Source organism: Scylla paramamosain, unplaced genomic scaffold, assembly GCF_035594125.1.
Source record: "Scylla paramamosain isolate STU-SP2022 unplaced genomic scaffold, ASM3559412v1 Contig3, whole genome shotgun sequence".
Lineage (NCBI taxonomy): Eukaryota > Metazoa > Arthropoda > Malacostraca > Decapoda > Portunidae > Scylla > Scylla paramamosain.
This window is the reverse complement of record NW_026973668.1, coordinates 450,001-467,500: the sequence shown is the minus strand read 5'-3', so window position 1 is coordinate 467,500 and position 17,500 is coordinate 450,001. Positions and strand designations below refer to the sequence as shown.

General features: G+C 52.5%; 2 protein-coding genes across 2 annotated transcripts in view; one reads left to right on the top strand and one right to left on the bottom strand.

Annotated features, from left to right (window-relative positions):
- LOC135096191 (uncharacterized) overlaps positions 1–299 on the top strand; it is a 2,442-nt gene extending 2,143 nt beyond the window's left edge. Inside the window, exon 5 of the mRNA XM_063997559.1 lies at positions 1–299. This exon is cut by the window's left edge and continues 489 nt beyond it. The gene's annotated coding sequence lies outside the window, so the exon portion shown is untranslated.
- Positions 300–1,165: 866 nt separating this feature from the next.
- The window catches only part of LOC135096199 (multiple epidermal growth factor-like domains protein 8), a 20,851-nt gene continuing 4,516 nt past the window's right edge, over positions 1,166–17,500 (bottom strand). The window contains 15 exon segments of the mRNA XM_063997571.1: positions 1,166–4,289; positions 4,291–7,245; positions 8,409–8,612; positions 8,724–9,195; positions 9,324–9,588; positions 9,896–10,053; positions 11,043–11,237; positions 12,175–12,418; positions 12,732–12,883; positions 13,211–13,413; positions 13,530–14,750; positions 15,220–15,413; positions 16,100–16,279; positions 16,607–16,749; positions 17,099–17,214. Coding sequence (XP_063853641.1) covers positions 3,399–4,289; positions 4,291–7,245; positions 8,409–8,612; positions 8,724–9,195; positions 9,324–9,588; positions 9,896–10,053; positions 11,043–11,237; positions 12,175–12,418; positions 12,732–12,883; positions 13,211–13,413; positions 13,530–14,750; positions 15,220–15,413; positions 16,100–16,279; positions 16,607–16,749; positions 17,099–17,214 — 7,593 coding nt within the window. The 3' untranslated portion in view covers positions 1,166–3,398.

The following is a 17,500-nucleotide window of genomic DNA, read 5'->3' as shown; positions in this document are numbered from 1 at the left end:
ACTACTACTACTACTACTACTACTACTACTATTTTTCTAGTTAACTTATTTCTAATTAGATTGTAATATTTATTTATTTATTTATTTGTTTGTTTGTTAAGTAATATGAAGATTTTAATGTTTGTTTGTTTGTTTGTGTGTGTCTGTCTGTCTGTCTGTCAATGATTAACTAACAAATAATTTAATCGAAAGTTATATATATAAATAATCTTTAATAATTCTTGTTATCAATTACACAAATTATTATTATTATTATTATCATTTCTTGTCTTGTCAATAATTACTCTATGAAATTGAAATGTGTTTTATTTCATTCTTTTCGTAGTAGTAGTAGTAGTAGTAGTAGTAGTAGTAGTAGTAGTTGTTGTTGTTGTTGTTGTTGTAGTAATACCTATTGAACTATCACTGGTACCTTGAAAACCCCAATAACTTCCACTACAACCTTTGAAAACCCCAACAACTTCACTACAACCTTTAAAAACCACAATAACTTCCACTACAACCCTTTAATCCCCAATAACTTCACTACAACCTTTAAAAACCCCAATAACTTCCACTACAACCCTTTAAACCCCAATAACTTCCACTACAACCTTTAAAAACCCAATAACTTCACTACAACCCTTTAAAAACCCCAATAACTTCCACTACAACCTTTAAAACCCCCAATAACTTCCACTACAACCCTTTAAAACCCCAATAACTTCCACTACAACCCTTTAAACACCCAATAACTTCCACTACAACCCTTTAAACCCCAATAACTTCCACTACAACCTTCAAAAACCCCCAATAACTTCAACAACAACCCTTTAAACCCCAACAACTTCACTACAACCTTTAAAAAACCCAATAACTTCCACTACAACCTTAAAAACCCCAATAACTTCCACTACAACCTTTAAAAACCCCAATAACTTCACTACAACCTTTAAACCCCAATAACTTCACTACAACCTTTAAAAACCCCAATAACTTCCACTACAACCCTTTGAAAAACCCTATAACTTCACTACAACCTTTAAAAACCCCAACAACTTCACTACAACCCTTTAAAAACCCCAATAACTTCTACTACAACCCTTTAAACCCCAACAACTTCACTACAACCCTTTGAAACCCCCCCCCTACAACTACAAACTCGTAGGATTAATAAAAGAAGCAGTTAATAGTGAAGTTATATCTTAAATCGTATTTCTACAGCTTTCATAGACGGAAATAGAGACAGACAGACAGACAGACAGACAGACAGACAGACAGACAGACATTTGGTAAGGCCTGTCCGAGTCGTGAAAGGGTTGACTTAAAATTGTTGATGTTATTTTTTTTTAATTAATTTCGAGTTTTGCAAAGTTAGGAAGGGAGAAGAGAAGATGTGTTTTTTTTTAAGTAGTTAAGTTAGGAGAGAATTTTTGAGTTTATTTATTTTTTTTTTTAAGTTAGCGAAAGAAAAGAGGGAAAAATTCTATTAGTGAGTTTTAAGTAAAGATAGGAGAGAGAGAGAGAGAGAGAGAGAGAGAGAGAGAGAGAGAGAGAGAGAGAGAGAGAGAGAGAGAGAGAGAGAGAGAGAGAGAGAGAGAGATAGAAAAAAAGTAATGAAAAAAAAAAAAAAGTTAGAAAAAAGTATATTATTGAGTTTTAAGTAGATAAGTTAGAAGAGAGAGAGAGAGAAAAAAAAAAGAGAAAGAGAGAAAAGAAAACGAAAGATTTAACAAGACAGAAAGACAGAGAGAAAGAAAATAAGAAAAATAAAATAAAAGAAAGAAAGAAAAATTTGAGTATTTTCAACATTAAGCTCAATATATTTCAGGGCATTTTAGAAATCTATGGGACCTGCGCATTTTACGGATAACGCGAGGGAGCTGCGCAATGTGCGGATGGGCGTAGCTGCGCGGACACAGAATAAACCATCTTGACTATCATAACAAGTTGACTACATCTTGACTACTAATATCAAGTGGACTATTGGTACTATTTACAGAGTTAATAGTAATAGCTGACGGACTGGTAGTGATGATAATAGTAATAATAATAATAATAATAATAATAATAATAATAATAATAATAATAATAATAATAATAATAATAATAATAATAATTTTTTTTTTCTATTATAATCTTCACTACTGTAACAACTAGTATACATTAATATACATACACACGTACACACATACACTATACAATATACAATAGTAGTAGTAGTAGTAGTAGTAGTAGTAGTAGTAGTAGTAGTAGTAGTAGTAGTAGTAGTAGTAGTAGTGGTGGTGGTGGTGGTGGTGATTAAAAACGAAAAAAAAACGAAAAAAACGAGAAAAACCGAAAAAACGAAAAGAAAAAAATAGTAGTAGTAGTAGTAGTAGTAGTAATAGTAGTAGTGGTGGTAGTGATGATTAAAATCGAAATTCTAAATAAATCACGAAAATAATAATAATAATAATAATAATAATAATAATAATAATAATAATAATAATAATAATAATAATGATAATAATAATAATAATAATGTTTTTTGTTATTCTAATGAGATTCTCTATGTCTGTCTGTCTGTCTGTCTGTCTGTCTGTCTGTCTGTCTGTCTGTCTGTCTGTTTGCGTGACATACAGACAGACAGACAGACGGAAAAATGCTATGTATCTTTTTATTATTATTATTATTATTATTATTATTATTATTATTATTATTATTATTATTATTATTATTATTATTATTACTATTATTTTCCATTAAAACGTGCGGGATCTCTCTCTCTCTCTCTCTCTCTCTCTCTCTCTCTCTCTCTCTCTCTCTCTCTCTCTCTCTCTCTCTCTCTCTCTCTCTCTCAATCACATAATTATATACAATATGAGATTCGTGGCGACACACACACACACACACACACACACACACACACACACACACACACACACACACACACACACACACACACACACACACACACACTTTTTGGAATAAAACTAAAGAAGAAGAAGAAGAAGAAGAAATAAACTTAAAAACTAAAATATTTACAAAGAAACAAAATCTCTCTCTCTCTCTCTCTCTCTCTCTCTCTCTCTCTCTCTCTCTCTCTCTCTCTCTCTCTCTCTCTCTCTCTCTCTCTCTCTCCTTTATCACAGCAAATAAAATAATAATACTAATACCGAAAATAATTACAGTTGTGTGTGTGTGTGTGTGTGTGTGTGTGTGTGTGTGTGTGTGTGTGTGTGTGTGTGTGTGTGTGTGTGTGTGTGTGTGTGTGGGGGGGGAGGGGGGGTGGACAGTCACGTGTCAGTGTGTGTGTTTTCATGGCGGTGGTGGTGATGGTGGTGGTAGTAGCTGGGTTTCTATGTGCGTGGGTGTGTGCGTGCGTGTGGGTGTGCGTGGGTGTGCGTGCGTGCGTGCGTGTGGTGTGCGCGGCGCGTTCAGGGCGCGAGGTGCGAGGTGCGGCGGCGGAGGTGGAAGGGGCGTGAGGCGGGGGGGAAGATGCGGGACATGAGGCAGAGGGAGGAGCCGAGGGCCAGCCGGTGCGTGGGGGCGTGGGGGTTGGGCGCGGCGCCCCCCAGGCCGCCCCCGGGCAGCTGCACCATGAGTGTGAGCACCGCCGCCACGCCGTCGTCCGTGGGCTCCACCGCCAGCGGCCCCACCTGCAGGCCGTCCCGCTCCCGCTTGGCGGCGCGCTTCCTGCGCCCCGGAGACCACAGCGTGTGGTCCACCGGCGGCTCCGGCGCGTCCTCTGCGTGCAGCAGCAGCGTGGTGGCGGCGCAGGGGCGCTTGGCCATGTGCAGCATCTGCACCATGTGCTGGCGCCGCAGCCGCTGCAGGTCGAGGCCCTGCTTCACCTTCCACGCCACCACGCACACTGCCAGGAACAGGAAGAAGCAGGAGAAGAACACTGAGAAGAACACGAACAGGTCGATGCGCGGCTGGTCCTGGCGGAAGAACACGCTGCCCCAGGTGAGGGGCCGCCCCGGCCGCCCCACGCCCTGCACCGCCAGGTAGAACTTGGCGGAGCGCAGGTCGTGGTGGTGCTGCGGCAGCGTCACCACCAGGCGGTTGGTCACGTTGCGCACCACCAGGATCTCCGCGGCGCGCGTCACCGTGGCGAAGGTCTTCAGGCCGCGCCCCTCGCGCTGCACCAGACGGCTCTCCACCGTGCCGTTGCCGCCGTCGCCGCTACCACCGCCGCCGCCGCCGCCGCCGCCGCCGCCCACCGCCACCGCCGCGCCGCGAGTCTTCCCCGCCGCCCACGCCCGCGCCGCGCAGGTACTGCGGATCGATGGTGAGGACGGGCGCGGCGCCGGGGCGGGGCGGAGTCACCACGAAGGCGTCGCCGCGGGAGCTGAAGAAGACGTCGGCGCCGCCCTCCGTGACGTCCAGCACGAGGCGGATGTCCACGTTCATGAACTTTGGCTGCACGGCGAAGAAGACCGTGCGGCGCGGCGGCAGCGGCGCGGGGCCAGAGCTGCACTGGCTCTGGCCCTCTGGGTCCAGGCAGTAGTCCTTGTCCACGTTCATCTGCAGGTAGCACTGGTGGCCGCCACTAGGGCTGCCCAGGTAGGCGTCGGCACACTTGGCACACTGGTGCTGCCAGCACTCCTCGTCACGCTCCCCCGCGCCGCCCCGCCCCTTGCCGCCCTCCAGGCACTGCTTGTCCGTCTCCGTGTTGTTGCCGCAGTCACACCCTGTGCCCCACACCGCGTCACACGTGCTGCCGTGCCCGTTGCACTGGCAGGGGCGGCACCCCCAAGACAGGTCCTCACTGCCGCGGAAGAACCCCTCCAGGCAGGTCTGGCAGCGCCGCCCCGCGGTGTTGTTGGCGCACTGCACACACTCCGCGTCCTCCCCAGGGCCGTGAGGCGGCGGCTCCGGCGCCTCCGTGCCCTCCTCTCCTGCCAGCGACGCGTTGCCCCCCGCGGCGGCGGCGGCGGCTGCGGCGGCGGCCTGGTCCGGCGCCACACACAGGGTGGCGTGGCCGTGGCAGTGCTGGCGGCAGGACACGCACGGCACGCCCTTGGCGGGGTCGCCCACGAAGCGCGGGCTGCAGAGGTGGCAGGTGGCGCCCGTGGTGTTGTTGTGGCACTGCAGGCACACCTCCAGCTGGTCGGGCCCGGCACAGTTGGAATGGCCGTGACACAGGCACTGCGTGGAGCAGTTGGCGCCAACGTAGCCGAAGTGGCAGGCGCACACGTCCGGCAGCACGCAGGTGCCGCGCTCACACCCCTGGGAGCACACGGGGGCGCAGTGGCCGGGCGCCGTCATGTTGTAGCCTGCGGCACACACGCACTGGTAGCCGCGCGGTAGGTCGCGGCAGGTCTGGCTGGCAGGGCGGCACTCGTGGTGCCCGTTGCGGCACTCATCTTCCGGGGGGCACGTCAGGTAGTGCCACGAGGGCCGGGGCTGCGGGGGCGCCTGGCCCGCGGGGGGCAGGGCGTGAAGGGTGGCCAGGGAGTCGTTGGCCTGCATGGCGGCCAGAAGGTCACTGTAGTCCAGCGCGGTGCAGTTGGCCAGGTCGGGGCCGCGCAGGCTGCCCGCCACGCAGCGCCCCAGGCCGCCCACTGGGGAGGGCAGGGCGCACCAGCCACAGCGGGGCTGCGCCAAGCACTGCGCGCACTGCGTGAAGGCGCTGCAGGGCGGCGGGCACTGGTCGGGGCCGCCCGCCAGCACCAGGCCGCAGGCGCCCCCCAGGCAGCGCAGCGGTACGTAGCTGGGGGACAGACACTCCTGCAGGGCGGGGGACCAGCGGCACTCGTGCCAGCCGCCCTCGGCGCCCGTGGCGGCCAGGCAGGCGGCGCAGGAGGCGTGGCGGTGGCAGCGCTCGGGGCAGGAGCCTGGGGGCGAGGACTCCACGGGGTAGGAGAGGTGCTGCTGGATGGTGGTGTTCACGCAGTTCCAGTTGAGTGAGGGCGTCTCCTGCAGGTCGTAGTGCCCCACCTGCTTCCTGCGCCGCACCTGCCGCGTCCAGATGCACGCCCGTGGCCCCTGGCACTTGTCGCAGTCAGACGCCACGCACGCCGCCTCCTGGCACTGCTCCGCCTCGCGCACGCTGTGGCACCCGCTGCCCGCGCCGCCCCCGCCCTGGCACACCTCCTCGCGGGGGCAGTCGGCGTCGCGGGGCACGCAGCGGCCCCGCGCCAGGCTGTGGCACCACTGGCACCGCTGCTGCGCGTCGGGGCGCGGCGGCCAATCCCCCAGGCACGCCGCGCAGGACTCTCGCTGCTCGCAGGCCGGGTCGTGGCGCGATGGCGCGGCGCAGGGCACGCCCACCACCACCTGCTTCTCCGTGGCGGCGCGGCACAGCTGCGGCTCCTCCCCAGCGTTGTTGTAGCAGAGGGAGGCATTGGCGGGGCCGCGCCCCACCACCACGCAGCTGGCGCAGCCCGCCACGCTCTTGCACTGCGACTGGTTGGCGTTGAGGGCGCACAGGTCAGCAGGCACCCACACCTGCAGCAGTGACCCCAGCGCCGTGCCGTTGTACCCGCCGAACAGGTACATGGCGGGCGGCGCGGCGGTGGCGGAGGTGGCGGCGGCGGCCGTGGCCACGGGGGGCGTGAGGGCGGGGCCCACCAGGGCGGCGTTGGGCGGCGCGAGGGGCAGCCACGCGTTGCAGGTGTAGGAGTAGGCCAGCAGGGCATGGGCGGGCGCGGGGGGCGCTGCCACCTGGCCCCCCAGTACAACCATGTAGTCTGGCGTGGTGACGGCGGCGTGGAATGCCCGTGGGGGTGGCGGGGGCGGGCCACGCGTGGCGGGGGAGGGCCGGGGGGACAGCAGCGCCCAGCGGCGGCGCGCGTAGTGCAGGGCGTACAGGTCGCGGCAGAGCGCTACGCCGTGCAGCTTGAAGCAGTGGCCGCCGTACACGTAGAGGGCGCCGCTGGCCTCGTGGTACACCGCGCTGTGGCCGTACACGCCCACGGGGGCCGTGCCGGAGGTGTCAAGCCGCGCCCACCGCCCGGTGGCCACGCTGTACTCCCACGGAGCCTCCAGGAAGCCGTACTGCGGGGACGCGCCGCCCACCAACAGCAGCGAGGCGGCCTCCTGCTGGCCGCGGTACGTCAGGGTGTGGCCGGCCAGTGGGGGCAGTGCGGCGGGCGTGGGCACGCTGGCCCAGGCACTGCTGTCCATGCTGAACCGCCAGAAGTCTCCCAGGAAGTGGGAGCGGTTGAGGCCGCCGTACACGTACATGTGGCCGCGCCCTGGCACGTACGCCGCGCCGTGCAGGTACCGCGACGGAGGCGCCTGTTTGCCGCGCCCTGGCTGCAGCGTCACGGTCACCTGGGAGGGTAATGGAGGCGTGACAGAGGTGTTGCAGTGGTGTCCGCTCAACACAACACAACGCAACACAACACGGACGAGGCAACACGGTCAGGCTCACTAAGGCACACAACAACAACAACAACAACAACAACAACAACAACAATAACAACAACAACAACAACAAGTGCAATGTCCCTGCAAGTATTTGGCTCAGCATGGTGCGGCCTGCCACGCCGCCACCGCCTCACTCGCCACAAACATCTAACCAATCATCGTGAACCACAGTAAACCTCGATAGAACGAACACACATGAGAGGGTGGGTCGCTATAGACAGGCAAGAGGGACAGAAGTTCATTATGTCGAGGGTTTCAAATAATAGTGTTTTTTTTTTTAATATATGATGTTGTGAAGGTATAATTGTTTTTTTTTTTTATTACATTAAGGTGAATATTAATAAGACAGGTATATTTCATGGTTTAAATTACAAGTACAATAATTTCTGAGACTTGTAGGGGTGAAATGTCAGGTCAAAGGGGTCTGTAGTGCTGGGGGGGAGAAATGTCAGGTCACGGAGGGGGTCTGTGGTGCTGGGGTCATTTTAAAGGGGTCACGGCTGAGACTTAGACTGAGACACACAAAGGACATGGTTCTTATGCGGCTGGGTGACTGGAATGGTCTGGCATGAGGAGAAATGGCCCTGTTACCTTACCTAACCTAACCTAACCAAGCCAAACTCAACCTAACCTATCCTAACTTAACTTAACCTAACCTAATCTAACCTAACTTAACCTAACCTAACTTAATCTGACCTAACTTAACCTAACCTAACCTATCCTAACTTAACCTAACTTAACCTAACTTAACTTAACCTAACTTAATCTGACCTAACTTAACTTAACCTAACCTAACCTAACCAAGCCAAGCCAAACTCAACCTAACCTATCCTAACTTAACTTAACCTAACCTAACCTAACTTAACCTAACCTAACTTAATCTGACCCAACTTAACCTAACCTAACCTAACTTAACCTAACCTAACTTAATCTGACCCAACTTAACCTAACCTAACCTAACTTAACCTAACCTAACCTAACTCAACCTTACCTAACCTAACCTAACCTAACCTAACCTAACTTAACCCAACCCACCCCCACCCACCCCCCTACCCCCCCCACCTTACCTGCTGCCAAATGCTGGTGGTGTTATGAGGGTCGAACCTCTGCAAGTCATTGAGAGCACCCCGCCGCAGGGACAGCCCGCCGAACACCCAGAGTGACCCCCCCTGGTCCACCACGAGGGAGTGACCAAGCCGCTGCAGGACTGTGGCCAGGTGGGGGTCGCCGGGCCCCACCCGCGCCGCCCCCACCAGCTGGCTCACCACCACCTGGGAGAGAGGGAGAGGGGAGCAGTTAGTGGTGGTGATTGTGGTGGTACTACTACTAATACTACTACCATTCTCTCTCTCTCTCTCACACACACACACACACACACTTACCTGGTACTCAAATTTCTCCAGCTGACATTGCTCTCCCACAAATCCTTGACTGCAATTGCATCTGCCATATCCCAACAGACAGGTGCCCCGGCCCTCCCCCTGACCACACCCACCAGGGCAGACAGGGAGGTCACACCGGACGCCCCTCCACCCCTCTCCACACACGGGGCGCCCCTCGACACACACCCTCCGCGGCCCAGGGTTCTCAGGGCAGGACAACACCTCATACGTCGCATTAAAACCTTGCTGCGACCCATTTCGTTCGTAATAGATGGTCATAATTCCTGATGTGGCCTCGACTGTGGCAGGGAATGTGGCCTGGTTGTGGCAGAAGGCCCCGACGAGGTGACCTGTGGGGGCGTGAGGCGTGGGCGACCCTGAGATGAACTGGGGCAGGTCGTCGTAAATTTGTAAAATTCCGTCATCGCAGTCAATGTTTGTGGCCTCAATCGTCACTTGTATTACTTGCTGCCTGGGGAGAGAGAGAGAGGGAGAGGGAGTGAGAGAGAGGGAGAGGGAGTGAGAGAAAGAGAGAGAGTGTGAGAGAGAATACAATGAAAATATTAACTCAAACAAAACAAACAAACGCACTAAACTTACCCATCACCACCATCACCATCATCACCACCACCACCAGCAGAACCAGGGGGGAGGGAGGAGTCAGTGGGGGGTGTGGGGGGCTCCTGTGTTGTGGGGGGGAGTGGGGGGAAGAGGGTGCTGGCATTAATGACCCACAGACAGGAGGAAGGGTTATCTGGCCCCCTGACCTGTGCCCCCAGGTGACCTCTGCCTCCACCTGTAAGGACTGTTCTTGCCCCACACTCTCTGTAGCAGTGACCTCCCTCCCTGGGGTCACCGTAGTACCCTGGGGGAGAGAGAGAGAGAGAGAGAGAGATAAGTTAGATTCTGCTGCTGTTACTACTACTACTACTACTACTACTACTACTACTACTAATAATAATAATAATAATTCTTCCTCCTCCTCCTCTTGCTTCTTCTTTTCTCCTCCTCCTCCTCCTCCTCCTCCTGTTTCTTCCTTTCATCCTCCTCCTCCTCCTCTTCCTTTTCTCTCTCACACACAAAAACACAAAAACACCAAATTCTCCACTCTCTCTCTCTCTCTCTCTCTCTCTCTCTCTCTCTCTCTCTCTCTCTCTCTCTCTCTCTCTCACCAGGCAGACACAGGTGGCAGTGGTGTCCAGTGGTGTGGTGCAGACAGAAGCAATCGCCAGTACTAAGGTCGCAGTAGCCTCGTTCGGTGTCCCAGTGGCTGTTACACTGGCATTTCTGACATCCCTGAGCTGTGGTGGCATTCCCGTAACTGCCTGGCCTGTTGGGGGGAGGGGAGGTTAATTGCCTGGCCTGGGGGAGGGGGGGAGGGAGGTGTTGTTAGGTTAGGTTAGGTTAGGTTAGGTTGGGTTAGGTTGGAGGTGCACAAACGTACGTACATACAGGTTTACAGGTTAGGTTTGGTTAGACAGATGGACAGACACACACACACACACACACACACACACACACACACACACACACACACACACAGTTTAAGTTACGTTAGGTTAGGTTTGTTTAAGGTAGATACACACACACGCACTCTCACACACACACACACACACACACACACACACACACACACACACACACACACACATATACACACACACAAATACTCACTTTTAAAGCAGAGGAGAGCATAAACAAACAAAAAACACACGTAAACACACAAAACAAACAAACGAACAAACACAGAAGATAACACATATAAAACAATACAAACAACAATTTAAAAAAAACACAAAAACACAAAAAACACACATTACAAAAAAAAAAAACAGACAAAAAAACACACAAACTCCCAAACAAACCCAAAAAACATTCAAATTTCCCTAAAAAACAAAACAAAAAAAACAAAAAAAAAAACAAGACAAAAATATCTCCTTTACAAGAAACACCCTATGCTCACCCCCTCCATCCCTCCCCCACCCCCCATCACTCCCTCCCTGGCCCCTCACCCCCCCCACACACACACACACACTCCCATTCACCACAAAAAAAACCCATTTTCTTTCTTTCTACCACAAAACATGAAAAAAACACCATTTCTTTGACAAAACACCAATAAAACACCCATTTCCCCATTCCTGCTCCCCCACAACCCCCAACTTCCCCCCCACAACCCCCCACACAACCCCCCACAACCCCTACAACCCCAAACAACCTTATAAACTTAATTTAACACCTTTAAAAGACTCAAAATTAACACCCCACTTCCCTGTACCCCCGTTCCTCCCCCCTGGCCTCCCTCACCCCCCCACATACTTGCACAGGTGGCAGTGTTCCCCAGTGGTCCAGTCCTGGCACTCGTCACAGGTACCAGGGCCACTTATGGAGCAGGTGGAGTGGTTGTTGCATCCACAATCTGCACTACAATCCATGCCAGTCCACCCAAGCTGACACACACACCTGTAGTCGGGTTTGCCGGAGCAGTAGCCGTGCACACACCTCTCGTAGCACCTGTAGGACGGGTGTGTGTGAGTTTGGTGTGTTATTGTGGGTTTTCAATGCTCCCACACACTCCCACACACTCCCACACACTCCCAAACACTCCCAGCTTCTCCCACACACTCCCAGCCTCTCCAAGATGCTCCCACACACTCCCAGCCTCTCTCAGCCTCTCCCACACACTCCCAAACACTCCCAGCCTCTCCCACACACTCCCAGCCTCTCCAAGATGCTCCCACACACTCCCAGCCTCTCTCAGCCTCTCCCACACACTCCCAAACACTCCCAGCCTCTCCCACACACTCCCAGCCTCTCTCAGCCTCCCACACACTCTCAACACACTCCTATCCTCTCACAGCCTCTCCCACACACTCCCAGACACACTCCCAGCCTCTCCCAGACAGCCAAACACACCCACACACTCCCAAACAGACTTTAAAGCTCTCACAGACACACCCACACTCTCCCAGACACCAAAACACAATCTAAACACTGTCAAACGCACCCAAACACATGTCCAGCCTCTCCCAGCATCTCCCAGCCTCTCCCAGCTTCTCACATCCTCTCCCAGCATCTCCCAGCCTCTGCCAGCATCTCCCAGCCTCTGTCAGCCTCTGTCAGCCTCTCCCAGCCTCTCCCAGCCTCTCTCAGCCTCTCTCAGCTTCTCACATCCTCTCCCAGCATCTCCCAGCCTCTGTCAGCATCTCCCAGCCTCTGTCAGCCTCTCCCAGCCTCTCTCAGCCTCTCCCAGCTTCTCATATCCTCTCCCAGCATCTCCCAGCCTCTGTCAGCCTCTCCCAGCCTCTGTCAGCCTCTCCCAGCCCCTCACAGCCTCTCACAGCCTCTCCCAGCTTCTCATATCCTCTCCCAGCCTCTCTCAGCCTCTCACAGCCTCTCACATCCTCTCCCAAACACTCTCCCAGCCTCTGCCACTCTCCCACACACTCACGTTCTCTCACAAGTCTTCCTGCCATCCCCTTCAAAGCCTCGTTCGCATTGGCAGTCGTAACCAGGGTCCTTGTTCCGACAGGTGGCATTCACATGGCAGTTATCCAACCCTAATTTACACTCGTCAAGGTCTGGGCATCTTGCGTAGGCCCATTCAGCCCCCAAGTGCCCCCCCTGTGCTGTGAGGGGGCTTGGGGTGGTGGTGGCGGTGGTGGCAGCCTCCTCCAGCAGTATTTGGCATGTTCCTGTGGGAGTTAGGTTAGGTTAGGTTAGGTTAGGTTAGGTTAGGTTAGGTTTTAATGCTGCTACTACTACCTACTACTACTACTACTACTACTACTACAAAAAATAGACAAAAAACACCAGAAAAATAAATGAATAGATAGATACACCAAAAAACACACAATTTACCCAAAAAAAAAAACACAATTTATCAAAAAACACACAAAAAAAAATTTATACCCCAAAAAAAAACACAAAAAAGACCCACAATCCCCCACAAACCCCCCCCCAAAGGTCACCCACAGGTCACCCCCAGGTCACCCCCAGGTCACTTACCCCTGTGTGGCCTAGTGAAGTCCCCCTCAGTGCAGAGACCAAGGGTAAAGTTGTGGCCATGATGACACCACCCGCAGGAGAGTGTACGTACGCATGTCTCGCAGTCACTGATGGCCTCACACACGTGGCACTCCGCAGACTCCAGTGCCAGCCTAGGGGAGGAGGAGGAGGAGGAGGAGGAGGAGGAGGAGGAGGAGGAGGAGGAGGAGGAGGAGGAGGAGGAGGAGGAGGAGGAGGAGGAGGAGGAGGAGGAGGAGGAGGAGGAGGAGGAGGAGGAGTGAATGAATGAAAAGAGTGAAAAGATGATGAAAAAGATGAAAAAAAAAGAAGAGGAAGAAGAAGAAGAAGAAGAAGAAGAAGAAGAAGAAGAAGAAGAAGAAGAAGAAGAAGAAGAAGAAGAAATTACCACTTTAACCAAACCAAACACACCCCGAAACAAACAAACAAACAAAACAAACAAAACAAACAAACATACAAACCTTTGGGGGAGTGGCAGCACCTCAGGGGGGGCAGTTGGGGCCAGGAGGGGCATCGAAGCACCAGTAGTCCCAGTAGCAGTAGTAGCAGCAGTAGTAGTAGTAGTAGTAGCAGGAGCAGTAATATTTGTGTGATCTTCATCAAGCCAAACACGACAGGACCCGTATTGGTAGACAGACGTGTAGACCGAGAACAAAAAGCATTCCTGTGGGGAGAGAGTAGTAGTAGTAGTAGTAGTAGTAGTAGTAGTAGTAGTAGTAGTAGTAGTAGTAGTAGTAGTAGTAGTAGTAGTAGTAGCGACATCTCATCCCATCTCCTTACCTTCGTTTCACTACACCAAGCACAGCGGCCAGGCACCCCAAGGCAAGAAGCACAGGTCAGGCGGTCATGACAGGGTGGGGGGCAGTTGTGGGGCACAGTGACAGCCCCGGGAAACCTGCCCCAGCGCGAGCAGTGGGCGTTATCTGGTACCCATTCACAGCCCGCCGCCAGACAGGCACTGCAATAGATGTGCAGTTCGCAGGTCCCACACTCCTCTAGGTCCAGAATGGGGAAGTGATGGGGGGTGTCAGGGCTTGTGGGGTCTTGTTGCCCCGCCCCGCCCCCACACACCGCCTCTGGGTCGTCACGGGGCAGGCAGGAGGCGGTTTTCGGGCACCACTGGCAGAGGGAGTCGGTGAGGCAGGCCAAACATGTGTCGTGGGGCAGGCAGTGCGCGCCGCCTTGGCTGTACGGCTCCAGGTGGCGATACGAGAGTGTGCCCCGGTCCGCCCCGCCCCAGGACAGACTCAGGTGCCCCGCTGCCCCCGGTTTGAGCCACGCCTTAGCCTCGATGAGCTGTCTGCCCCCCGGGGTGAGCAGCTGGCTTCCATCGGGGCGTTTCGCTGAGGCTGCCTCCTTTGTGGGTCCTGCCTCAAGCTCTGCGACTAACTCCCTGCCCTGCGCCTCCCCCTCATCCCCGCCCGGCTCGTCCCCAGACACCCACAGAGAGGCATTCGCAGCTTTGGCCTCCAGCGACAGGCCCCGGTCAGCCCCGGTCTCTGGGGTGTGCAGGAAGGCAGCAAGCAGCGTGACAACGGGGCCAGGCCGCAGCAGAGACATCGCCCCGGAGAATTCTTCCCGGTACGACAGGTCAGTCCAGCTGTGGTTTAAAAGCGACACCGAATCGGGTCGTTTCAGGTCAACCGGGGGGAAGTGACGGACTAGGGTGATGCCGGGGCGACGGTCCTGACCCCGACAGTCGCCCGGGGTCTGCACCTCCCCAGCCAGGCCGCCCCACCAGGTCAGAGGAGCGTCCGCCCCGCAGCGCCCCGGCCAGCCCCCTGCCGCCTGGTCCCGCCCAGTGCACCGCCCCGCCTGCACGCACCAGGAGCAGGGGCCGCCCCCGTGCACCAAGCAGGACTGGCAGGTCTGCAGGGCGGGGCACAGGCCGGGGCAGTCGTAGGTCTGCAGGTTATTAGTGCAGCGCGCCCCGCGGGAACGCTCATAACAAATGTTGTCTGCGGGACACCACCCACACCCCAGGCTGGCCACACACCACTCCTGCCGGGGAGAAGAGGGGGGAGGGGGAGGGTTAGAGCATACAAACACACACACTTAATCAAATACAGCATGAACATCCCTGGAAACACCCCTAGACTAGCCAAGACACCCCAAAATATCACTAATTTTTTCATACCCTTCCAAAAAGTCTCTAACCTATTTAACTCCCCCCAAAACACCCCAAACACCTCAAAACACCCCTATTCTCCCAAAAAACACCCAAAAAACACCCCTACATCTTTGTTAATTACCCCAAAAACACCCATATACCCCACAAAACACCCCAAAACTCCCCAAAAACACCAAAAAAAACACCACAGGACTTTTAAATTACCTCAATCTACTCCCTAAACTCCCCATAAGTCCCCCCAGAAGCACCTCCCAGCTCCCCAAGTCCCCCAGAAGCACCTCCCAGCTCCCCAAGTCCCCCAGAAGCACCTCCCAGCCCCCCAAGTCCCCTCAGACGCACCTGTGACGTGTGGCGACGGCAGGCTTGGTCAGAGTCAAACCTTTGACCCTCAGCGGACACCAGAGTGGAGGGGAGTGTGTAGGCAAGCACCTGGGTGTTGACTGACCCCTGGAACCCTGCCACCACCAGGAGCGTGTTCCCCCCTCGCAGTGACAGAGAGTGGCCGTACACCCCCTGGGCCCTGGGGTACTGCCCTGGGGGGGTAAGAGAGGTATATGTTATGTAAGTGTAAAGTTAAGAGAAATTGGGTGTTGGGTTTTATATTGGTGGAAGAAAATGGGAAATTGATTGCTGGAAGATATGTCACTGGGGAAAATACTATGTAAATTTTAAAAAATGACTAGAAATTTCAAGCAAACACCAAAAATATTAAAAAAAACAGCAAAATTTCAAATGATTATCAAAAAACACCAACACACAAAAAAAAACTTACTGAAAAATATCACAAGGGAAAATACTCCATAAATTAAAAAAAACGCCTCGAAATTTCAAGCAAACACCAAAAATATAAGAAAAAACAGCAAAATTTCAAATGATTATCAAAAAACACCAACACACAAAAAAAAAACACTTACTGAAAAATATCACAAGGGAAAATACTACATAAATTTAAAAAAAAACGCCTCGAAATTTCAAGCAAACACCAAAAATATAAAAAAAAACAGCAAAATTTCAAATGATTATCAAAAAACACCAACACACAAAAAAAAACACTTACTGAAAAATATCACAAGGGAAAATACTCCATAAATAAAAAAAAACGCCTCGAAATTTCAAACAAACACCAAAAATATAAGAAAAAACAGCAAAATTTCAACTGATTATCAAAAAACACCAAAACAAAAAAAAAAAACACCAAAAAATAAAAAACGAAACTCACCAGAAGACCCAGTAGCACCAGTAGCATCACCACCACCACCGCCACCACCAGCAGCATGTGACCTCTTGTGGGACACCCAGACGTGACAGCCCAGGTGGTACAGGTACACCTCTTGATCGTAACACCTCTCGTCCTCGTTGTGGATGTGTACGTAACCACCCATCACCACCATGTAAGTGCCTGCGGGAATGGGGAATGGGGGGGAATGGGGAAGAGGTGGAGGGGGAGGAAGAGGAAGAGGAGGAGTATAAGTGATGGTGGTGGTGGTAGTAATAATTGTAGTAGTAGTAGTAGTAGTAATGATTAGGTTAAGTTATGTATGTGTGTGTGTGTGTGTGTGTTTATGCGCACATGTAAGTGTGTGCGTACAAGCGCGTATCTATCACACAATCACAAAAAAAACCTTACCAACTACACTACAAGGAACAACATCCCACCACCACCACCACCACCACCACCACCACCACCACCACCACCACCACCACCACCACCACCACCACCACCCACCTGCAATGACAGCTGAGTGGAAGGCTCGTTTGAGAGGGATGTGTCTGTCTGAGTGCCTCCCCCTTGGCCTCGGGTACTGCACCAGAGACCAGAACTGATGATCAATGCTGAATATCAGTAGCTGGTCTGTCAGATTGGAGAACCTGTAGAGAGAGGGAGAGGGAGAGGGAGAGGGAGAGGGAGAGGGAGAGGGAGAGGGAGAGGGAGAGGGAGGGGGAGAGGGGGTAAAGGGAAGGGAGAGAAAATTTGTAGTGTAAATAACAGAGATTGAGAGAGAGTATGAGAGAAAGGTAGAGAGAGAGAAAGAGAGAGATTGAAAAACATCTCTCTCTCTCTCTCTCTCTCTCTCTCATTCATCTAAACACACACACACCTCTAACCTTTTACTGTGAGAGAGAGAGAGAGAGAGAGAGAGAGAGAGAGAGAGAAAACAAAAAAATTAACACACACACATACACACACTCTCTCTCCCTCTCTCTCTCTCTCTCTTACCTGGCCATATTGACCCGTATTCCACCATAAACCAAGAGTGACCTGGTCTGGGCATGGTAGACGGTTGAGTGACCAACCACCCGCACATCCAGCTCACTGCCACCAAGGACTAACACCTGTGGAGAGAGGGAATGGTTAGGAGGAGAGGAGGAGGAGGAGATAGACACACATACCTTGACAAGAACACCTCCACACCCCAAACCGCACACCCGACACACACCAAACCCGCACACCACAAACTAGACACCCGCACGCACATACTCACCCCCTCCCACACCCGCAGACCAGTTACATCCACATGAAATTAACTGAAACGTGAGGGTGAATAGACAAACACAGCCCACACACGCAAACACACACCTGTTGACATAAACACTTCCATACCCCAAACCACACACCCGA